Raw genomic sequence first — 23,565 nt, forward strand, 5'->3', positions numbered from 1 at the left:
CTCGCGACGAGGGCAAGGTGGGCGGGGCCCGCATCGCTCCGCCCACGTGGGCGTGGCCGCGCCTGCCGGAGGGCGGTGGGCGGGCTTCCGGGCGGGACCGGAAGTGGTGGTTACTAAGGCGACGCCAAGCCGCCGGCTCTGGTCGGCCAGACTTGGGCTTCGGAGGCTGGGCTGCGGCGTTTCCCGCGGGTGTCCTGGGGAGGGGTCTTCCAGAGGACGCTGCGAGGGGGCTGCCTCCTCAGCCTCCGGCGTGTCCCGCGGAGCCCAGCACCCGGGACCGCAGGTGGGTTCCGAGTGGTCCCTTCATCCCGAGAACTTTCCTGAGCTTTTACTCCGGACTTGAGCAGTTCCCCAGTGGTTAGAGTTCAGGGAGTGCGAACCTAGCTTGAGAACGGGCTAAGGACAGAGTTTTCCATGAAGAAAGCCGAAAGGCTGAACCCTGAAAGTTGATGTTACCCGAGAAAAGCCCCCTAAGGCCAGCGCGAGGATATGTAGGTCTGTAATCTACTTTGGAGTTAATTTTTGCACGTGGTACAAGGTATGGCTCAGAGCTCATTTTTTCCCATATGGATGATCCCAGCACTATTTGTTAAAAAAAAAAAAAATTATCCGTATCCTTTTCCCACTAAATCATCTTGGCATATTTGTCAAAAATAAGATGTCCGTATACTTATGTATCTAAATCTCAACTCTGGTTTTATAGATGTTCATTTTGTAACCAGTGCCACATTGTCTGCATTATTGTGGCTTTACAATAAATCTTTTAAAAAAGATTTATTTATTTGAGAGGCTGAGTTACAGACAGAGAAAGGGAGAGACAGAGAGAAAGGTCTTCCATCCGCTGGTTCACTCCCCACATGGGCCCAACGGTCGGAGCTTAACCGATCCAGAGCCAGGAGCCAGGAGTCTCTTCTGGGTCTCCCACATGGGTGCAGGGGCCCAAGGACTTGGGCCACCTTCCACTACTTTCCCAGGCCATAACAGAGAGCTGGACCGGAAGTGGAGCAGCCGGGACTAGAACCAACGCCTATATGGGATACTGGTGCCTGGTATCAAGAGTACTGAGTAATAGGATCACACAGCACCTATCAAACTGGTTGCTTTCATTCAGCAATTCAGTCGCGGAGATTCATCCATATTGTTGTGTGTAGCAATAGTTTTTTCCCTTTCTATTACTGAGTAGACTTGTATTATCTGAATATACCACAGCTTGTTTATCTGTCCCACTTGGGGCAGCTGCTGTGAATATTTGTGGACAGGCTTTTGTGTGAGCCTAAGCTCTCGTACTCCTAGGAGTGAGATTGCTGGGCCATGTGCTAAGTACATGTTTAACCTCATAGGACATTGTCGAATCCTTTTCCTGAGTAGCCGTACTGCTTCATGTTTGCAAAAGCAGTGTATGGGCGGTCCGTTGCTATGTGTCTTCACCAGGGCTTAGTATTATCAGTACTTTTAAAATTGTAACCCTTCTACTAGTTATGGAATAGTGACCCATGGCCTATTAACGAGTGTATTGTTTATTGTCTTAAAAGTTGAGATTTTATATACTTCTAAACATCTTTGTTATTGATTTCTAAAATCTGTTGTCAAGAGAGAACATATTTTGTATGACTTAAATTCTGTTAAATTTATAGCCCAGAGTATGGTTTGCTAAATGCTTCCAAAGGACTTGTTGGTGGGTGGGATGTAGCTGTCAATCAAATCAAAGTAGTTAGGAGTAGCGTTCAACTTTTTTTTTTTTAATCTTTTCTGACTTTTCTGTTCTATAAATGTCTACAGGTTCTAGAAATTATAGGCGTACTGTGCAGATAGTGTAGGTTTGGCTCCAGACCACCACAGTACAGTGTGGTAAAGTAGGAAGCAATTAAGTTACTTAGAAACAGTCTGACGTCATAGCTTCTAAAATTTGGTGAGTTCTCAGAGCAGCATTTACAGTAGGACTGTTATGTCTCACCACTGGGGCAAGATTCTTCCAGGTATGCTACCCAGTGCCTGTAAATTAAGAGGTGGGTTTTCCAGTTTGGTGATGGGGAGAGGCGTTGTTCCTGGCTGTGAGTGAGCTCGGGTTACTGTCCCCACTCATCCCGTCATACACTTCTTTCTCCATGGTCATCTCTGGTCGCACTCGTGCGGTGGCCACATGACAGATGACTCAGCAGGAGAGGGACGGGGGTGGTAGTGGGGCTTGGTAAGACATCCATGGGCCTCTTGTGGTGCGGGCCCCTGCGTCACCCCAGATCCAGCAGCTTCAGCTGTATCCCATGTTCCTTTTTTTTTTTTTACCATAACATTTGAAATTCTTTTTATATACACTATTGTATTTCTTTCTTTCTTTCTTTTTTTTTGACAGGCAGAGTGGACAGTGAGAGAGAGACAGAGAGAAAGGTCTTCCTTTTTGCCGTTGGTTCACCCTCCAATGGCCGCCACGGCCGGTGCGCTGCAGCCGGCGCACCGTGCTGATCCGATGGCAGGAGCCAGGTGCTTCTCCTAGTCTCCCATGGGGTGCAGGGCCCAAGCACTTGGGCCATCCTCCACTGCACTCCTGGGCCACAGCAGAGAGGTGGCCTGGAAGAGGGGCAACCGGGATAGAATCCGGAGCCCCGACCGGGACTAGAACCTGGTGTGCCAGCGCCGCAGGCGGAGGATTAGCCTACTGAGCTGTAGCACTGGCCACTACTATTGTATTTCTTAAGCACAGATTTGTCTTCTTTTCAAGTTGAACTTTATACACACATACACAGAGGGAAGCCCATCACTTTTAAGTGTTTTTATTTATTTATTTATTTATTTATTTGACAGGCAGAGTGGACAGAGAGAGAGAGAGAAAGGTCTTCCTTTTGCCGTTGGTTCACCCTCCAATGGCCGCCGCGGTAGGCGCGCTGCGGCCGGCGCACCGTGCTGATCCGGTGGCAGGAGCCAGGTGCTTATCCTGGTCTCCCATGGGGTGCAGGGCCCAAGCACTTGGGCCATCCTCCGCTGCACTCCCTGGCCACAGCAGAGAGCTGGCCTGGAAGAGGGGCGACCGGGACAGAATCCGGTGCCCCGACCGGGACTAGAACCCGGTGTGCCGGCGCTGCAAGGCGGAGGATTAGCCTAGTGAGCCGCAGTGCCGGCCTGTAAGTGTTTTTATAACTATTATTTACAGAATAATAATTTGTGGGATTTTTTTAAAAGCCAATTTTTTTTTCCATTTCTCCTCTCAGACATTTCTGGTGGCCCTGAACACTGTACCTACAAAACTCCTGGGTGGCAACAGTGGGAAGGAGAGCAGGAAACACATCAGACAGCAAGGATTGCAAGTCCATGAACCACATCCGACTGGGGATGACTGAGACGGGTGGCTTGTTGCCCGGCTGGCCCGAGTGTAGCCGTTTGTAGACAGAGAACCCTGAGAAGGCAGAGGTGAGGGAGGTGAAGGGTGAATTTCACTAGGGACAGGTAGACAGCTGCTCTGATTCGGAGACGGAGAAACACAGCATGAAGATGGCCAATTTCTCTTCTCCATCACAGCACGTGTTGTTGTGGTTGGCTTGCAAGGTTCTGCCTTCTCTAATATCCTTAGTAATACAAAGACCAAATCCTAAAAATACAGTCCCAGTCTTGTGATAGGCGAAGTGAGTGCCAGTCTCTGGAACCCCCCTCTGCTGATGTGCTGGGGGAGGCAGTGGGCTGGCTACCCGTTGCCTCCCTTTTTCCTGTCTGAGTTCCTCTGCTTGCTTTCCGGAGTCTCACTGAAGTCCCCAGGGCCACCAGCTGTGATGGCAACCCTCAAGGGAGGTCGGACTCCGAAAAGGAAGCCACCTGTTTCCGCACCAAAGGGGCCCCTGGAGGTGCCACTGCCCACGGAGAAGGACTGGCCTGAGGACCATGACGCGGATTACGTCCTCAAGGACCCGGATCAGGAGCTGGAGTCCCTGCCCCAGCCTTTTCGGATGATCAGCAAGCTGGTGACCCTTCTGTTTGAGCAGACTTGGGAAGCTATCGAGGAGAGGGATGCGCTGAGGGAAGCCGAGCGCAACCGGGTGCAGCCCACCGTGTACCCTCCTGTCGCAGAAATTCAGGTATGGAGCCCCTGTCTCTCTGCTGAGAGTTAACACCCGACCCAGGGAGGGGTCCCGACCGGGAGCCTGCACTCAACACGACAGGTGCCTTTTTCAAAGGCTCCGGGATTCAAATGGGATTTGGTAAGGGCCAGAAATGGGGTGCTCTGGTTAACGAGAGAGTATACAGAAGGCCTCAGCTGTTGATAGTTGAAGGCTCTCCCTTAAGGTATTTATTATTCCACTCTCTGGCTCGATGGTTGAGAGTCTGCCAGTGCCTTGGCTGCCATTCTTCCCACAGTGCACTATGTAAAGAAAGCACAGAGCCTGCGGGCGTGCTTAAGGCAGGTGACGAGCCAGCGCAGGAGAGCAGACACGGGCTGTTCCAGAAACCGGCACTTTTCCTCACTCACAAGATTGTTCCTGTGAATGTGCATTTATTCCCGTTGGTTTTCTCCACCTTCTTTCCCCTAAAAGTGGAATGCTGTGACTTTCCTGGTTACTGGGCCCGAGTTTTAGGTGAGCACCATGTTTGTAGGAAGAGCCCTCAACCGTCTTTGAAAAGTTAGCTTCATTACTTGAAGACCATGACAGCTGAAGGTAATTCCTTTTTTTCTTTGTTTTTGTTTTCCCAGCTCAACAAAATACCCAATTGTATGGCTATTTCCCAAGACTATCTGTTTATTGGAGGAGCCAAAGGATTCTCCATCTATAATCTGTACAATGCTAAACGAATATATGTTTGGGAGAAGTTTAAGGTTGATGTCACGTCCATCTGGGCCACGGATCTGGGGAGCGAGATGCTCATTGCTCCTGTGGATGAACTGGGTATTTGTTCTTCCTCTTCTTGTTAAACCTCACGCGCACGTGCCTGTTGAGTGTTCACTTGAATCTCCTCTCCAGGTGCGGGTGGGTCCAGGCATGGGAAGTTCTCTGGTGCCTGCTGCAGAACAAGTGTGGTGTCCTAGACCGTGTTGGGACATTGCACAGCTATAAGCCCATTGGATCTTCACCAAAGCCCTGGGAGGGAAGCACAGACTTCCATCCCTCAGACGAGGCGTCTGAGGCGTGCTGGTTAACTAACTTAGGGAGTTAACACGGAAGAAGTATTGCAGGCAGGCAGGCTTCAGAGTGGGCAACATAGCCCCAGGGTCCACACCTGTCCAGCACCCAGAAGGTGTGCCACCCGATTGAACCAGAGCTTACCTTTTCCCATAGCGTGAGGATGAAGCAGGCCTTCATGGGGTATGGTGTAGAAAACCGTAGACATTGTCCTGGGTAGATGGGCTGTCATGCTTAGCTGCCCCCAAAAGCTTGTCCTTATGTTTGAGAATCTAAACTACTGCTCCTCCATATGGGGAGCTTGTCTGCTTCGTGGGAGATGGGAAGGCAAGGGTCAGCGTTGGCCAGGAAGTCAGGGAGCTGACCCTGTGACGGTGGGCCATGTGGAGCCGGAAGCACTTGCTCACCTTGAGAACTCTGCAGGAGGGTGGCCTGGCCAGCCTGGCATGTTAGGAAGATGCCCTGACAGGGGTGTGAAAAAGTGCAGACACAGCGGGACCAGGAAGCACTGTTACGTTCATTAAGGAGAGAACTTACGAAGGTCTGAACCAAGGCAGGGGTCGTTAAAGTGAAAAGAAAAATCATCCAGTGGTTGTGTAAGATGTTAATGTTAGGGGAAGCCAGATGAGGGATCTGACTAGGAGGTTCTTTATTACTATTTTCTGCAGTGGTTTTGTAAGTCTAAAATTAGTTCAAGCTAAAGTGCTTTAAAAATGAAAAGGAAAATATAATGGAAAAACTTGGTGAGGGGTGGAACCCGCGTATGGAGTGCGGAGGTGTGCTGTGGCAGGATGAGGAAGGAGGATTCTTCCTGCCCACCTTGGTCAGCTGGGCGAGGATGAGGCCGTTCCTTGCTAACAAGGATAGGCAGATGGGTCTCAGGGGTCTGTGAGTTGAAGAATTCCATTTGAACATGCAGACTTGAGGTGCCTGGAGCATATCTATGTGGGAATGTTGACATCTTGAAGGATTGGTTCTAAAGGTAGGATCTTGTGTGTGTGTGTGTGTGTGTGTGTATTTATTTTATTTATTTGAAAGAATTACAGAGAGAGGTAGAGCTAGAGTGAGAGAGAGAGAAAGAGAGGTCTTCCATTCCACTGGTTCACTCCCCAAATGATTGCAATGGCCAGAGCTGTGCTGATCTGAAGCCAGGTGCCAGGAGCTTCCTCCAGGTCTACCACATGGGTGCTGGGGCCCAAGGACTTGGGCCATCTGCCACTGCTTTCCCAGGCCATAGCAGAGAGCTGGATCGGAAGTGGAGCAGCCGGGACTCAAACTGGCGCCCATATGGGATGCTGATGCTGCAGGCTGGGGCTTTAACCTGATGAGTCACAGCACTGGTCCTGGATCATGTATATATTTTTAAAATTTGTTTACTTGAGAGGCAGAGAGACAGGATTCCCATCTGCTGGGTTACTCCCCACGTGTCAGAAACCAGGAACTCAATCCAGGTCTCCCACGTGGGCGGCAAGGACCCAGCCGCTGGAGCCATCATCTGCTCCCTCCCAGGTTCTGCACTGGCCAGCCGCTGGAATGGGGAACAGGCACCAGGCACTCCAATACAACATGCAGCCATCCCAACCAGCATCTGAACTGCCATGCCCAGTGTCCCCCAAGGACCAGACGTACTGTCGTGCTGCGTTATACCTGTAGTCTGGCATCTGTAACCCTCCATACAATGAATTAGAAGGCGGACTGCCTTGGTGTCCCTAATGTTCACTGGCTTGGAGCAGATACCCCCTGAACCTTTATTGGATGGAGTTTGACTTTCACAAACAGTGGGCGGGATGCCTTTGCACAGTCTATACTGTAGATGTGGAAGCAGGTTGCAGATATCTGGGAGAAATACCTAAAGGCCGGCCCTGTGGCTCAATAGGCTAATCCTCCGCCTTGTGGCACCTGCACACCAGGTTCTAGTCCCGGTCGGGGCGCCGGATTCTGTCCCGGTTGCCCCTCTTCCAGGCCAGCTCTCTGCTGTGGCCCGGGAGTGCAGTGGAGGATTGCCCAAGTGCTTGGGCCCTGCAACTGCATGGGAGACCAGGAGAAGCACCTGGCTCCTGCCTTCGGATCAGCACGGTGCGCCGGCTGCAGCACGCCGGCCGTGGCGGCCATTGGAGGGTGAACCAACGGCAAAGGAAGACCTTTCTCTCTGTCTCTCTCTCACTGTCCACTCTGCCTGTCAAAAAAAAAAAAAAAAAAAAAAAGAAAAGAAAAGAAAAGAAAGAAAGAAAAGAAAAAGAGAAATACCTAAAGAAAGAATTCCTTAGTCATGGTGGGTGTTAGTCATACTGGGGCTTAGAATGACAGAATTATTAACTCAGCAGGATCAAGTGCGTGCGGAGCTTGTTGGGGTTGAGTGGTGAGGCACATGTGCTCCTTTCCCTCAAAGAGGCTAAGAGCCGGCAGGAAGAACACACTGGCTAACAGTGGGGAGCAGAGTGGATGACACGCGAAAACAGAGCTAAGAGTCATGGTGCCGACTGCTATGGCTGATGTGCCCCAGGAGACTACCAGGGAGGCAGGTAGGGCTAGGGTAGGTGGAGAGGACCCAGGAGGGAGAAAAGATGAAGGTCTCAGGTGACGGGGAAGAGGGCAGGGAGAGCAAAGCAACACAAGCCGTGGAGAGCCCAAGGGAGTCCTGAGAATGGGTGCACTTACGATGATCAGGTTTTTTTTTTTTTTTTTGATGGGCAGTGAGAGAGAGAGAGAAATGTCTTCCTTTTCCGTTGGTTCATCCCCCAATGGCCGCTGTGGTCGGCGCACTGGGCTGATCCGAAGCCAGGGGCCAGGTGCCTCTCCAGGTCTCCCATGTGGGTGCAGGGCCCAAGCACTTGGCCCAGCCTCCACTGCCCTCCCGGGCCACAGCAGAGAGCTGGACAGGAAGAGGAGCAACCGGGACAGAATCTGGCGCCCCGACCGGGACTAGAACCTGGGGTGCCAGCGCCGCAGGTGGAGGATTAGCCTATTGAGCCGTGGCGCTGGCCGATGATCAGTTCTGAAAACTCTATCTAAAGTCTGGGGCAACCCTGTGGGCTAGGTTCAGACACCCACATCAGAGCACCTGGGTTCAGTTCCTGGCTGAGCTCCTGACTCTGGCTTCCCATTAATGCAGACCCTGGGAGGCGGTGGTGACAGCTCGAGTAACTGGGGACCTGCCACCCATGTGAGACCCATGGGTTGAGTTCCTGGCTTCCAGCCTTGACCCCCACTGAGGTCCCTTGTGGGAGTGAACCAGTGGGTGGGAGCTCATGCTCTGACTCTCTGTTTCTCTAGTAAGTAAATAAGAAATAAATAAATAAATAAATAAATAAATAAATAAAATTCCAATTCCTCTTTGGCTCACTTGTCTGTCTTACATTCCCACTTGTTTTCCTGTTTCAGGTGTCATTAGACTGTTTTATTTGTACAAGGATGGTCTTTTCCTAATCAAAGCCATTAATGAAGCGGTGAGTTTCTGTTCTTTCACATTTGGTTGAGCCAAAAGCTGTAGCAAATGAAGTTGACTTTTAGTATGGAGGCAACGACAGCAGTCCTAAGTTGGAAAAACAAATTGAGACTTCCTCCTCTGAGAGCCTCTTCCCAAATAGCCAATTCAGGGATCCCTCACCACTAGAGGGGACATGCAAAGGCCTTGGGTTTGTTTGTCCTGTTGTCAAGAGAAGAAAGTTACCAAGGAACTCCAGTCCAGATTTTTCCCTGGAGCATCAGAGCAATGAATCCGATGAGTGTTTTGGATTTTTCCTGGTAGACCCAAGAGGAGCTGATCTGTGCTTCCCACGTGCTGCCACCAGGTAGAACAGAGTTTCTGTCACAGATTCTGCACCCTCTGTGCCTGGCTACATGAGCGCTCTGCCTCTGGGTGTAAGCCCAGGTCTTACTTACCTTTGGATCCCTTATCTCTAACATGCTGCATAGCAGACTAGACTGTAGGTTCTCACAGAGTGTTTATTATGAAGAGGCAGAGAAGGACAGAGATAGACAAAGATCTTACATCCACTGGTTCACTCTCCAAATGCGTGTGACAGCTGGGGCAGAGCCAGCCCAAAGCTAGGAGCTAGGAACTCAGTCCAGGTCTTCCACATGGGTGGTGGGGACCCAAGTACTTGAGCCTTCACCTGCTGCCTCCCGGGCTGTGTGTTAGCAGGAAGCTGGATCAGAAGTAGAGGAGCTAGGGTTTGAACACAGGTTTGAACATAGGTATTCTGGTAGGGGATGCAAGCACCCCAAGTATCATCTTAACTGCCATACAACACACTAGCCCTAATCTCAAAAAGAGAGTATATTATTTAGAGTAGGTTTTTTCTTTTTTTTAAAAAAAATATTTATTTATTTGAGATGTAAAGTTACAGACAGAAAGAGGAAGAGACAGAGAGAAAGTTCTTCCATCCACTGGCTCACTCCCTAAATGGCCACAACAGCTGGAGCTGGGCTGATCTGAAGTGGCATAATAGGTAAAGCCGCTGTCTGCAGCCCCGGCATCCCATATTAGTGCTGGTTCGAGTCCCGGCTGTTCTGCTTCTGATCCAGCACCCTGCTGATGCACCTGGGGAAGCAGCAGAGGATGGCCCAAGTCTGTGGGAGACCTGGAGGAAGCTCCTGGCTTCAGATCAGCCCAGCTCCGGCTGTTGTGGCCATTTGGGGAGTGACCCGGTGAATGGAAGTCTTTCTCTCTCTCTCTCTCTCAACTCTGAATTTCAAATAAATGAATAAATCTTAAAAAAAGCAAAAAATAAAACCTCATTCCTCATGCCACATACAAAGCTTAACTCAGAATGGATCCTATACCTATATGTAAGATCTAAAGGTAGAGAATTTTTAGAACAAAACAGGAAAAAGTTTTTGTGACCTTGAGTTAGGCAAAAAAAATTTAGATACAATACCAAAAGCATAATTTATAAAAGGAAAGATTGGACATCATGAAAATTAAGAACTTTTGTTCTGGAAAAGGCACTGGTAAAAGAATGACAAGACTAGGAGAAATTGCAAATCACCCATCTGATAGATGACTTGTATTCAGAGTATATAAAGGATTCTTGAGGATCAAAAATAAGAAAACAATGTAATTTTTTTAATGGACAAAGATTTGAAAAGACAGATCACCAGGGTTGGTGCAGTGGTGCAGTGGGTTAAAGCCCCAGCCTGTGGCACCAGCATCCCATATGGGCGCCAGTTAGAGTCCCGGCTGCTTCACTTCTGATCCAGCTCTCTGCTATGGCCTGAAAAAGCAAGAGAAGATGGCCCAAGTCCTTGGGCCCCTGCAACCGCTGGGAGACCCAGAAGAAGCTACTGGCTCCTGGCTTCAGATAAGCTCAGCTCTGGCCGTTATGTGATCATTTGGGGAGTGAATCAGTGGAATAGAAGACCTCTGTCTCTCTCTAGCTCTACCTCTCTCTGTAATTCTGTCTTTAAAATAAATAGAATAAACCTTTAAAAAAAAGAAAGAGAAAGGAAGGAAGGGAGGGAGGGAGGAAGGAAGGGAGGGAGGGAAGGAGGAAGGGAGGAAAGCAGGGAGGGAGGAAGGGACAAAGGGATGGAGTGAAGGAGGAAGGGAGGAAGGGAAGGAGGAAGGGAGGAAGGAAGGAAAGATGGGAGGGAGGGAAGGAGGAAGGGAGGGAGGAAGGAAGGGAGGAAGGAAGAAGGGAGGGAGGGAGGAAAGAAGGGAGGAAAGGAGGGAGGAAGGCAGGGAGGGAGGGATGGAGGGAGAAAGGGAGGGGGAAGGGAGGAAGGGAGGGAGGGAAGGAGGAAGGAAGAAAGGCAAGGAAGGAAGGAGGAAGGAAGAAAGGGAGGGAGGGAGGGAGAAAGGGAAGGAGGGAGGGAGAGAGTGAAGGAAGGAAGGAGGGAGGGAAGGAAGGAAGGAAGAAGGGAGGGAGGGAAGCAAGAAGGGAGGGAGGAAGGGAGGCAGGGAAGTAGGGAGGGAGGGAGGACGGGAAGGAGAAAGGGAGGGAGGAAGGGAGGGAGGAAAGGAGGGAGGGAAGGAGGGAGGAAGGGAGGAAAAGAGGAAGGGAGAAAAGGAGGGAGGGAGGGAGGAAGGCAGGAAAGGAGGAAGGGAGGGAGGGAGGGAAGGAGGAAGGAAGAAAGGGAGAGAGGGAGGGAGGGAGAAAGGGAAGGAGGAAAGGAAGGAAGGGAGGGAGGGAGGGAAGCGAGAAGAGAGAAAGGAAGGGAGGAAGAGAGGGAGGGAAGTAGGGAGGGAGAAAGGGAGGAAGGGAGGGAGGGAGGCAGGGAGGGAGGGAGAGGGATGGAGGGAGGGAAGGAGGGAGGGAGGAAGGGAGGGAGGAAGGGTTGGAGGGAGGTAGGGAGGAAGGGAGGAAGGGAGGGAGGGAGGGAAGGAGGTAGGGAAGGAGGGAAGGAAAAAGAAAGGGAGGGGAGAGAGGGAGGGAGGAAGGGAGGGAGAGGGAGGGAGGGAGGAAGGGAAGGAGGGAGGGAGGAAAAGGAGGGAGGGAGGGAGGCAGGGAGGGAGGGATGGAGGGAGAAAGGGGAGGGGAAGGGAGGGAGGGAGGAAGGGCTGGAGGGAGGGAAGGAGGAAGGGTGGGAGGGAGGAAGGAAGGGAGGGATGGATGGAGGGATGGATGGAGGAAGGAGGGCAGGGAGAGAGGAGGAAGAAGGGAAGGAAGGAGGGAGAAAAGGAGGGGGGAAAGGAAGGGAGGGAGGGAAGGAGGAAGGAAGAAAGAAGAAAGAGAGGGAGGGAGGGAGAAAGGGAAGGAGGAAAGGAAGGAGGGAGGAGAGGGAAGTGAGAAAGGAGGAAGGAAGGGAGGGAGGGAGAAAGGGAGGAAGGGAGGGAGGAAGGGAGGAAGGAAGGGAAGGAGGAAGGGAGGGAGGGAAGAAAAAGAAAGGGAGGGAGGAGAGAGGGAGGGAGGAAGGGAGGAAGGGAGAAAAGGAGGGAGGGAGGGAGGAAGACAGGGAGGGAGGGATGGAGGGAGAAAGGGAGGGGGAAGGGAGGGAGGGAGGGAGAGAGTGAGGGAGGAAGGGAAGGAGGGAGGGAGAAAAGGAGGGGGGAAGGAAGGGAGGGAGGGAAGGAGGAAGGGAGGGAGGGAAGGAAAAAGAAAGGGAGGAGAGGCAGTGAGCAAAGGAGGGAGGAAGGAAGGGGGGAGGGAGGGAAGGAAGGAAAAAGAAAGAAAGGGAGGGAGAGGGAGGGAGGGAGAAAGGGAGGGGGAAGGGAGGGGAGGGAGGAAGGGTTGGAGGGAGGGAGGGAGGGAAGGAGGGAGGAAGGAAGGGAAGGAGGGAGGGAGAAAAGGAGGGAGGGAGGGAAGGGAGGGATGGATGGAGGAAGGGAGGGGAAGGGAGGAAGGGAGGGAGGAAGCAAGGGAGGGAGGGAGGGATGGAGGGAGAAAGTGAGGGGGAAGGGAGGGAGGGATGGCGGGAGGAAGGGAGGGGTAAGGGAGGAAGGGAGGGAGGAAGGAAGGAAGGAAGGGAGGGAGGGATGGAGGGAGAAAGGGAGGGGGAAGGGAGGAAGGGAGGGAGGAAGGGTTGAAGGAGGGAGGGAGGGAAGGAGGAAGGGGTGGAGGGAGGAAGGAAGGGAGGGATGGATGGTGAATGCGGTGGAGGAAGGAAGGGAGGGAGGGAGAGAGGGAGGGAGGAAGGGAAGGAGTGAGGGAGGGAGAAAAGGAGGGGGGAAGGAAGGGAGGGAGGGAAGGAGGAAAGAAGAAAGAGAGAGAGGGAGGGAGAAAGAAAAAGAGGAAAGGAAGGGAGGGAGGGAGGGAAGCGAGAAGGGAGGAAGGGAGGGAGGGGAAGTAGGGAGGGAGAAAGGGAGGAAGGGAGGGAGGAAGGGAGGAAGAAAGGGAAGTAGGAAGGGAGGGAGGAAGGGAGGGAGGGAAGGAAAAAGAAAGGGAGGGTGGGAGAGAGGGAGGGAGAAAAGGAGGGAGGGAGAGGGAGGGAGGGAGGGAAGGAGGGAGGGAGGAAGGGAAGGAGAGGCAGGGAGGGATGGAGGGAGAAAGGAGGGGGAAGGGAGGCAGGTAGGAAGGGCTGGAGGGAGGGAAGGAGGAAGGGGTGGGAGGGAGAAAAGGAGGGGGGAAGGAAGGGAGGGAGGGAGGGAAGGAAAAAGAAAGGGAGGGAGAGGGAGGGAGGGAGGGAGGGAAGGAGGAAGGGTTGGAGGGAGGGAGGGAGAGGGAGGGAGGGAAGGAGGGAGAAGGAAGGGAAGGAGGGAGAAAAGGAGGAAGGGAGGAAGGGAGGGAGGGGATGGATGGAGGAAGGGAGGGGGAAGGGAGAAAGAGAGGGAGGAAGGGAGGGAGGGAGGGATGGAGGGAGGGAGGGAGGGAGGGATGGAGGGAGGAAGGGAGGGAGGGATGGAGGGAGAAAGTGAGGGAGAAGGGAGGGAGGGATGGAGGGAGGGATGGAGGGAGGAAGGGAGGGGTAAGGGAGGAAGGGATGGAGGGAGAAAGGGAGGGGGAAGGGAGGGAGGGAGGAAGGGTTGAAGGAGGGAGGGAGGGTTCAAGGAGGGAGGGAGGGAGGGAAGGAGGAAGGGTGGGAGGGAGGAAGGAAGGGAGGGATGGAGGGAGGATGGGGTGGAGGAAGGAAGGGAGGGAGGGAGAGAGGGAGGGAGGAAGGGAAGGAGTGAGGGAGGGAGAAAAGGAGGGGGGAAGGAAAGGAGGGAGGGAAGGAGGAAAGAAGAAAGAAGAAAGAGAGAGAGGGAGGGAGGGAGAAAGAAAAAGAGGAAAGGAAGGGTGGAGGGAGGGAAGCGAGAAGGGAGGAAGGGAGGGAGGGAAGTAGGGAGGGAGAAAGGGAGGAAGGGAGGGAGGAAGGGAGGAAGAAAGGGAAGTAGGAAGGGAGGGAGGAAGGGAGGGAGGGAAGGAAAAAGAAAGGGAGGGTGGGAGAGAGGGAGGGAGAAAAGGAGGAGGGAGAGGGAGGAGGGAGGGAAGGAGGGAGGAGGAAGGGAAGGAGAGGCAGGGAGGGATGGAGGGAGAAAGGGAGGGGGAAGGGAGGGAGGTAGGAAGGGCTGGAGGGAGGGAAGGAGGAAGGGTGGGAGGGAGAAAAGGAGGGGGGAAGGAAGGGAGGGAGGAGGGAAGGAAAAGAAAGGGAGGGAGAGGGAGGGAGGGAGGGAGGGAGGAGGGAGGGTTGGAGGGAGGGAGGGAAGGAGGGAGGAAGGAAGGGAAGGAGGGAGAAAAGGAGGAAGGGAGGAAGGGAGGGAGGGATGGATGGAGGAAGGGGAGGGGGAAGGGAGAAAGAGAGGGGAGGAAGGGAGGGAGGGATGGAGGGAGGGATGGAGGGAGGAAGGGAGGGACGGAGGGAGGGATGGAGGAGAAAGGGAGGGACGGGATGGAGGGAGGGTGGAGGGAGGAAGGGAGGGGGAAGGGAGGGGTGAGGAGGGTTGAGGTGGGGTGGGTGGGTTCAAGGAGGTGGGTGGGAGGGAAGGAGGAAGGGTGGGAGGGAGGATGGAAGGGAGGGATGGGAGGTGGATGGAGGGTGGAGGAGGAAGGGAGGGAGGGAGAGAGGGAGGGAGGGAGGAAGGGAAGGTGTGAGGGAGGGAGGAAAGGAGGGGGGAAGGAAAGGAGGGAGGGAAGGAGCAAGGAAAAAAGGGAGAGAGGGAGGGAGGGAGAAGGGAAGGAGGAAAGGAAGGAAGGGAGGGAGGAAGTGAGATTGGAGGAAGGATGGGAGGGAGGGAAGTAGGGAGGGAGAAAGGGTGGAAGGGAGGAAGAAAGGGAAGGAGGAAGGAAGAGAGGAAAGGAGGGAGGGAAGGAAAAAGAAGGGAGGGATGGAAGGGAGGAGGTGAGGGAGGGTGGGAGGGAGGGAGGAGGAGGGTTGGGAGGAGGGAAGGGAGGTTGGGAGGGAGGGGAAGGAAAAGAAAGGGAGAGAGGGAGGAAAGGAAAGGAGGGAGGGAGGGATGGAGGGAGGGAGGGATGGAGGGAGAAAGGGAGGGGTAGGGTGGAAGGGGAGGAGGGGGAGAAGAGAGGGGGAAGGGAGGGAGGGATGGAGGGAGAAGGGAGGGAGAAGAGAGGGAAGGGAGGGACAGAGGAGGAAGGGAGGGAGGGAGGGAAGGAGGAAGGGTGGGGAGGAGGGAGGAAGGGAGGGATTTTGGGAGGGATGGGGTGGAGGAAGGAAGGAAGGAAGGGAGGGAGGGAGAGGGAGGGAGAGAGGAAGGGAAGGAGGAAGGGAGGGAGTAGAGGGGGGGAAGGTTGGATTGAGGGAAGGAGGAAGGAAGAAAGGGAGAGAGGGAGGGAGGGAGAAAGGGAAGGAAGGGAGGGAGGGAGGGAAGTGAGAGGAAGGAAGGGAGGGAAGTAGGGGAGGGAGAAAAGGAGGGAGGAAGGGAGGGAGGGTGGGAAGGAAAAAGAGAAAGGGAGGAAGGGAGGGAGGGAGAAAAGGAGGGTGGAGAGGGAGGGAGGGAGGGAAGGAGAGAGGAAGGTGGGAGGGAGGGATGGATGGTGGGAGGATGCGTGGGAGGGAGGGATGGGTGGAGGGTGGAAGGAGGGAAGGAGGTAGAGAGGGAAGGAAGGAGGTAGGAAGTGTGGAGGGAGGAAGGGAGGGAGGTTGGGGAGGTGGTAGGAAGGGAGAACTGGAGGGAGGGAGAGAGGGAAGGATGGTGGGAGGGTGGGAGATTGGAGTAGGGTGGGTGGTAGGAGGATTGTGGGTGGGAGGGATGGAGGTAGGAAGGGAGGTAGGAAGGGAGGGATGGGGGTGTGGGGTGGGTGTTGGGTAGGAGGGTGGGAGGGTGAGGTGGAGGTTGGGTGGTTTTTTGGGTGGTGGGTTGGAGATGGGAGGTGGATGGTTTGGAGGGTGTGTGGGAGGTTGGGGGGTGGAAGGGAGGAAGGGGGGTGGAAGGGAGGAGGAAATAAGGGAGGGAGGAAGGGAGGGAGGGAGGAAGGAAGCAGGAAGGGACTAAGGAATGAGTGAAGGAGGGAGGGAGGGAGGCAGGGAGGGAAAAAGGAGGGAAGCAGGAAGGGAGGAAGGGAAGGAGGGAGGGAGGAAAGGAAGGAAGGAGGGAGACAGGGGTGGGATGGAGGAAGGATGGAGGAAGGAAGGGAGGGAGGAAGGGTAGGAGGGAGGGAGGGTGGAAGGAAGAGAGGTATGGAGGAAGGGGGAGGGAGGAAGGGAGGGAGAGAGGGAGGGATGGAGGAAGGAAGGGATGGGGGAAGGGAGGAAGGAAGGAAGGGATGGAGGGAGGGAAGGAAGAAGGTGGGAGGGAGGGAGGAAGGAAGGGAGGAAGCAATTAAAGGAGGGAGGAAGGTAGGAATGGAGGTGGGAGGGAAGATGGGAGGGAGGAAGGAAGGGAGGGAGGAAGGGAGGGAGGGAAGGAGGACCAAAGGGAGGAAGGAAAGAAGGAAGGAAGGGATGGAAGGAGGACGGAAGGAAGGGAGGGAGGGACAGAAGGAGGAAGGAAGGAAGGATGAGAGGGAGGCAGGGAAGGAGTGAAGGTGGAAGGAAGGAAGGGAGGGAGGGAAAGAGGAACGGAAGGAGGGAGGGAGGGAAGGAGGAAAGGAGGATGGGATGATGGGAGGAAGGGGGGAAGGGAGGAAGGGAGGAAGGGAGGAAGGGAAAGGCAAGTCACCAAAAAGTACTGACCATAGTAAATATTAGCAAAGATATGGAGTAACTGGAACATTCACACTGTTATGGTCAAGAATATTGGTCCTTGGCTGGCGCCGCAGCTCAATAGGCTAATCCTCCGCCTGCGGCGCCAGCACACCAGGTTCTAGTCCCAGTCGGGGCACCGGTTCTGTCCCAGTTGCTCCTTTTCCAGGCCAGCTCTCTGCTGTGGCCCGGGAAGGCTGTGGAGGATGGCCCAAGTGCTTGGGCCCTGCACCCACATGGGAGACCAGGAGAAGCACCTGGCTCCTGCCTTCGGATCAGCGCGGTGCGCCAGCTGCAGTGCGCTGACCACAGCTGCCATTGAGCCAATGGCAAAGGAAGACCTTTCTCTCTGTCTCTCTCTCTCTCTCACTGTCTACTCTGCCTTTAAAAAAAAATAAAATAAAAAGAATATTGGTCCATCTACTTGGGCAGTTTCTTAAAACGTTGAATACACACTGACCGTCCGATCTAGCCATTTCATCTGTGCAGAAATGACAGTGTGTGTCACCACAGAGACGTGGACGTGAGTGTTCATAGCAGCTTTATTTGTTATGGCCCCAAACCAGAAACCACCTAAATAGCTCATTCCTTTGACGAGCAGTATCCTGGCTCCATTCCCAATTCCAGAATTCCTGCCACCCGCAAGGGAGACCTGGATTAGATTCCCATCTCCCTGCTTCATCCCTGGCTCCCGGGTCTCAGCTGCAGCCTTGTCCCAGCCCCAGCTGTTGGGGCACTTAGGGAGTGAACCAGCAAACGAGAGCTCTCTCTTCTTCTCTGCCTCTGAAATAAGTAAATAAGTAATTTTAAGCGCTTAATATCATTAGTTAACAAGGAAATAGAAATTAAAATCACAGTGCACTACCACTGCACATTATTGTAATGGTTAAGAGGATGGGCAGATGCTTGGCCTGGTGGTTAAGATGCCAAAGGGGACACTCAAGTCCCATATCGGAGTGCTGGGGTCCTAGTCCCAACTCTGATCTTGGTTCTAGCCTCCTGCCAATGTGCACTCTAGTTGACAGTGAGTGATGGCTGAAGTAGTTGGGTTACTGCCACCCACATGGGAGGCCTGGATTGCACTTCCCGCTCTCAGCTTCATCCTGGCTCATCCCAACCATTACAGGCATTTGAAGAGTGAACCGACAGATGGGAGTTCTGTGTGTGTCTCTGCCACTCAAATAACTTAAAGATTTTATTTATTTAATTATTCATTTATTTGAAGTCAGAGCTCGAGAGAGAGAGAGACAGAGAGAGAGAGAGAAAGAGAGATCTGCCCTCTAGTTCACTCCCCAGATGGCTACAACAGCCAGGCCAAAGCCAGGAGCTTCCTCTGGTCTCCCAGGTGGGTGCAGGGGTGCAAGTGCTTTCCCAAGCCCATTAGCAGGGAGCTGGATTAGAAGTGGAGCAACCGGGACTTGAACTGCTGCTCAGATGGGATGCTGGCGTTGCAGGCTGCAGCTTAACCCTCTATGCCACAGCAGCAGGCCCTAGCCTCTCTAATGTTGCCCAAAAGTTTTGCGGGCAAAATTTTGCCCTAGTATTTTCTCATGCTGATTTCATACTGGGTTTCCATTCAGTGTTTACGTAGTCTAGATAGAAGCTCTGTCCGGCAGCCACCAGAGCCTCAGTGTCCTGCAGCGCTCTTTTCAGATCATTTGAATGCGGACCAGCTCAGGCTTCCAGACTGTGTATCTGACCCAGAGATCCTATAGCATGCCACAGATCATCGCCCTGTTTAAGAAACCAGGAAGTAAGTCCAGAAACCTTCACACAGAAAAGTGGCTTCTACTTCTTTACATAGCGCCTTGTCCGGGCACGTACAAACATGTGAAGCAGCTTTCACATCCCAAGCTGTGAAAGTCTTCTGCTCCAGGGTTGACCCACAGAAGGCCCTCTCTACGCAGGCCTTCTGCGCCCCCAGGCGGAGCTCACCATGTCAGCCCGTTTGCTTTCCAGGATGACGCCAGCAAGCAGACCACCTGTATGAAGATGGAGCTCTCGCAAGGAGGGGACTTCGCAGCCTTCCTTCTGCAAGGCAAGATCAGCCAGAGGCGATTCAGACCGCAGTCTCTCCCAGGCAACTGCAGGAATAATATCAGGTTACAGAAGAATTGCAAAACAGTACAGAGAGCCCCCTGTGCCCTTCCACCAGCTTCCCTGATAGCAACATTCAGTGTGACTGTGGTTCGTTTGTCAAAGCAGGTAACATTGGCACCACGCTAGTAACTACAGATTGTCTCTAGTTCTCCCAGTCATCAAATTTGTTTGCCCCAGGATACCCCACGTGTCCTCAGTCTGCTCCTGTCTACCCCAGTTTCTGGGTCTTTCCTGTGTCATGGCCTTGACACCTCTGAAGGGTACCCCTCAGACTTCTTGTGGGTTGCCCGTCAGTTTCCATTTGTCTGACAGTTTCCTCCTGATCCAGCTGGGGTTAAGGATCTGGGGGGAGTGCTGCTCGCTTCCTGCCAAGAGGAGCCTGATCTTGTTGTTCAGGTGGTGTCTGCCAGGCTCCTGCACCGCTCCCTGTGAGAACAAGTCACGAAGTCCACAGCTCACTCAAGGAGGGGTGATCACGGCGTCACATGCAGGGGCAGAGAGTGACGGATGTCCCGTCCGCCCTAACTGATGATGGGGAGATACTTAGGGACCATGCAAGTATCTGTTTCTCCTTTAAAGTTTCAACACTGGATCTTGCCTGCTGCAGTTACTGTGGTAACAGGACGTATCTTATACTAATGTTTATCTTGACATTCATCTGTTTAGACATACGGTACATGGGCCTCTGTGTATACCCTTGCCTGTGGCCTCAAGAGTTAGATGCCTGAGAAAGAGAGATTGGAGATGTGATAATGCTTTGTGCTGAAGGAACACTTCTGTACTAGCTGTGTTTGTTTTCCAAGGTTGCCTTCACAAAGCACGGGACTGAAAACGAGAGACGTTTATTCTCTCACAGTTCTGGAGGCAGAAGTCGAATTCAGGTGGCAGATGATGACTCCGTTAAGGAGACATTTGGCTGAGAGCCACACCGTGGGAGAACACCTTTCCCAAGCCGACAGGTGTTCAGTACAGATGCTGAACCTGTCTCCATAAGATAAGGTCCCACAGGCATCCCACAGGTTGTCACCTCCTCAGATATTGGTCAGAAGAATTATTTGGAGGTATCCCTTCCGACTCTAACCCTTCCCTGTCCCCTACCTCTCTGCTGACTCTACCTGAGCCACCTTCCTTCCCAGACAGGCTGTGACCATGAGGCAAAATGTCAGCGCAGTTTGCCATTTGCATCGAAGAAGACATGGGGCAGGGCAGAGCAGGCAGTGTGGCTGGAACTGTGTTGTGTGCGAGAGCAAAGCCCACGTCCCTTGCACAGGGACTTCCCTGGGGGAGTGAGGACTTGCCGAGCCACCTTTCCTCCGTCTGTCGAGGCTGCTGTCCCACTGGTGCCGGCGGCAGGGGTGGCTGTCTCCGTGCCAGCGCTTCTGAGAAGACAGGCCGCTTCTCAGGGGAAACGTGCTGCCTGCTTGCTGTTGCCCAACGGTTCTTCGGTTTCCCAATGCAGGAGGTGGAGACGTTTGGCTGGATGTGTATAAATTGCCCAAGGACTCTTGGCTCAAGGAAGTGGAGCACTACCAACTCACGCAAAACCCAAAGAAGAAAGTCAGACAGCTGCAACTGGTAGGGACCAGCTGTGTTTTCAGCCAACCCTTGCCCCTACCCTTGACCCACTTCTAGCCTACACTTCCCCTGGATCTCCAGGCGATTGAGACCGCTTGAGAAAACAGCAGGAGCGCTGTCCAGGCCTTCCATACTGACTTGCGTTGGTTAAAGCCGAATGTTAAAACGTGGATGTGTCCTCCATAGTGGGCAGCCCAGCGTCTCCTCTGGGAGTGGCCTCTCCACCAAGACCACTCTCAAGCACTTCTCTGGAGGGAGGGGGCGTGTTCTGGCCTGATGCTAGGTGACTCCCTCTGGCTGGAGTAATGCTTCCATGCCTCAGCTTCCACTGGCTTCCTCAGGCTGTGGTGTAAGGGGGTTGCTCTCAGTACGCAGGAAGATGTGTCTTCTTTATATTATTCTTAGAAGGTACGAGCTCTGCCGTTTCAGTTTAATGGCATGCGATGCCTGAGCCTTGTACTGTGTCTTTAAGATATAGGTCCTCAGGAAATAGTAAGACAAATTGCTTATTTATATGATGTGAGTCTTATTATTTTCCTTTTTTTAATTGAGATTTTATTGATGTTGAGAATCAGTACACAGACATTGCAATCTGTACACAATTCTTTATGTATTGAAGTCTTAAAAAGCCATGTATTGTGATGGTCTTTAAAGTTATCCCTGCGATTTCCAGCTTCAAATTTGGAGGAAAATTTTCCTTAGAAGACTCTCAAGTACCAATACCTTCCAAGGTTGATACGCTGCTGCTGCTACATAATATCCCGCCGATTCACAGTCTAATATCATATACGTTACGAGCTCACATTTTCAGTCTTTCGCAGCACGTTATCGAAATTATTAGAAAACTAGGTCATAACCAAAGGTGTTGCAGAGCGCACCCGGTTCTGATGAGACAGCCCTCGAGGCGTGGGTTTCTGTGGGCAACGATTCCATAGACAGCTACGTGGGAGCAGGAGTGGTTGAAAATGTTCGGTGCACCACTGTGACTCCAGATTGCCATTTAGAACACTTCATGTTGTGGAGTATGAAACCCCACCACCACCTATGAGTGGTCAAGGTGACGCCCAAGACAGCCCAGGCTTCCTGTAATTCAGTATCCCATCACTTCCTGATTGTACCAGAAATCAAGCAACTGAAAAGCGATGCTGCCACCTCTTTTAAAAAAAATCGTCATGGCCACTTTGTCCTCTCCTCCCTTTTGTTTGCATTTCTCTATCCTAGGACATGTCCTCTGCTGCCTTTTTTGGCTTTCTTACCGCCTAGCCACCAACCCCGCTGGCGGCCTCTCCTCTCGGGCTTTCCCCCCGCCCCACCCGCGCCCCTCGGCCTAGCTGACCTCCTTGTGGTCATCTTGACAGCAAGGCAGGTGTGCTGAACGCCTTCACAAGGCTGGGCTGCCTGGCTGCTGCTGCTTCTCCCACTGCCCAGACTAACTACCTTTGAAGATCGGGACAATCGGCATTGTATGCTAAAATCCAGTATGGATCCGCCGTGTCTGCCTCATGAACTCGCCGCTCACACGAGGGACTGGGGCCAGAATGAACGTCTCAGAGGATTGAAGGGGGAGGAGGGAGCATGCGATGAGCCCACTGCGAATCAATGTCTCGTTTTTCTCCGCAGAGCACACTCGGTCCCATCACTCCAGATAATTTAGAAACGGTAAGAAATTTTAAAGAAAGATTCCAGAGAGACTTCAGTTGCCTTTTAGAGATTTTCATCTGTACTTGAAATTTCATCAACTGTACTAGTAAAATGTGCCGCCGGGACGCGGTTTTCAGGTCCTCTGACTTCACCGTGTATCTCATCCACTGATGACGGCCCCTGACTTGAGGATGACGGCCCCGTGTCCCTCGTCCGGGGTGGGTCTCCCCTGTGGCCCCTTCCGAGGCCCAGCCTGTGTTTTTGGGTTGCCTCAGAGGGCATGGCTGCTTCCTGGCTCCCGCTCTGCGACACGGAGTGCACCGTGCTTTGCTTAGCTCTGGAAGGACAGGTGAACTTCTGAAAGGGAAGCCTCCATCAGAGCCCCTTCTTCTTCCTTTTTGAATTAGATTATGTTTCATAAATAGTATAGGAGCACTTCCCTCTTGGAAGGGTCAGGTCTCCAGCGGTCATTGCCATTGTTAACTGGGTGTGTGTTTTCTGGATCTCAAGGATGCATTTGTATTTTGCTTTTATTTGCTTATTTTCTTAAACAAATTTATTTATTTGAGAGGCACAGTTACAGCCAGAGAGAGAGGTTTTCCATCCACTAGTTCACTCCACAAATGGCCACAATGGCTGGAGCTGGCACCCAATTAGGATGCTGGTGCAGCAGGTGGAGGCTTAGCCTACTGTGCCACAGTGCTAGCCCCTGCTTATTTTTTAGAAGATTTATTTATTTGAAAGGCAGAATTAGATGGAGGGGGTTTCCATCTGTTGGTTCACACCCCAAATGACTGCAGTATCCAGGGCTGGGCCAGGCTGAAGCCAGGAGGCAAGAGCTTCTCAAGTCTCCCATGTTTGTGCAGGGCCATCTTCTGCTGCTTTCCCAGGTGCATTAGCAAGGAGCTGGATCAGAAGTGGAGCAGGCGGGACTCGAACTGGCACCCATATGGGATGCCAGCACTGCAGGCAGCAGCTTAACCCATTGCACCACAGTGATGGCTCCTATTTGCTTATTTTGAAAATGTAGGGTGTTTTGGGGGAATTGTTTTCCAGCATAAATAACATTATCCTGTGTCTGTTTTGGATTTTTTTTTTTTTTTACTCATCAATCTGTGGGCACAGATTTCCTGTGTCAGATAACCCTGCCTTGTCTTCCTAGCCTGCTGCCCGCATGTGTACTTCGTATTATAGATACTTCAGAGTTTGTACAGCTTAGTCTCTGAGGGAACTTCTAAAAGGTTTTTTGAAAATGAAATTAAAATACAAGTTTATGGTGCCAACGTTGTGGCACAGGGGGTTTAGCCTCTGGCTGTGACACCAGCATCCCATATGGGCGCCAGTTCGAGTCCCGGCTGCTCCACATCCAATCCATCTCTCTGCTGTGGCCTGGGGATGCAGTAGAAGATGGCCCAATTAGTTGGGTCCCTGCATTCACGTGGGAGACTTGGAAGAAGCTCCTGGCTCCTGGCTTCAGATCGGTGCAGCTCCAGTTGTTACAGCCATTTGGGGGAGTGAACCAGCGGATAGAAGACCTCTCTCTGTCTCTGCCTCTCTATAACTCTGCTTTCAAATAAATAATTTTTTTTTAAAAAAGGAGTTTTTGTCTGTTAAGGAATTTGTTTTATCTCAGTTTCCATATTCATTG

At 52.8% G+C, this 23,565-nt stretch overlaps 1 protein-coding gene across 1 annotated transcript in view; it reads left to right on the forward strand.

Annotated features, from left to right (window-relative positions):
* The first annotated feature begins 3,758 nt into the window (after nt 1–3,758).
* WDR93 (WD repeat domain 93) overlaps nt 3,759–23,565 on the forward strand; it is a 48,335-nt gene continuing 28,528 nt past the window's right edge. Inside the window, exons 1-6 of the mRNA XM_062206670.1 lie at nt 3,759–4,061; nt 4,676–4,868; nt 8,484–8,548; nt 18,561–18,639; nt 20,161–20,276; nt 21,897–21,935. Coding sequence (XP_062062654.1) covers nt 3,759–4,061; nt 4,676–4,868; nt 8,484–8,548; nt 18,561–18,639; nt 20,161–20,276; nt 21,897–21,935 — 795 coding nt within the window. The remainder of the gene's footprint in view (nt 4,062–4,675; nt 4,869–8,483; nt 8,549–18,560; nt 18,640–20,160; nt 20,277–21,896; nt 21,936–23,565) is intronic.

The sequence above is a fragment of the Lepus europaeus genome, chromosome 11 (assembly GCF_033115175.1).
Source record: "Lepus europaeus isolate LE1 chromosome 11, mLepTim1.pri, whole genome shotgun sequence".
NCBI lineage: Eukaryota > Metazoa > Chordata > Mammalia > Lagomorpha > Leporidae > Lepus > Lepus europaeus.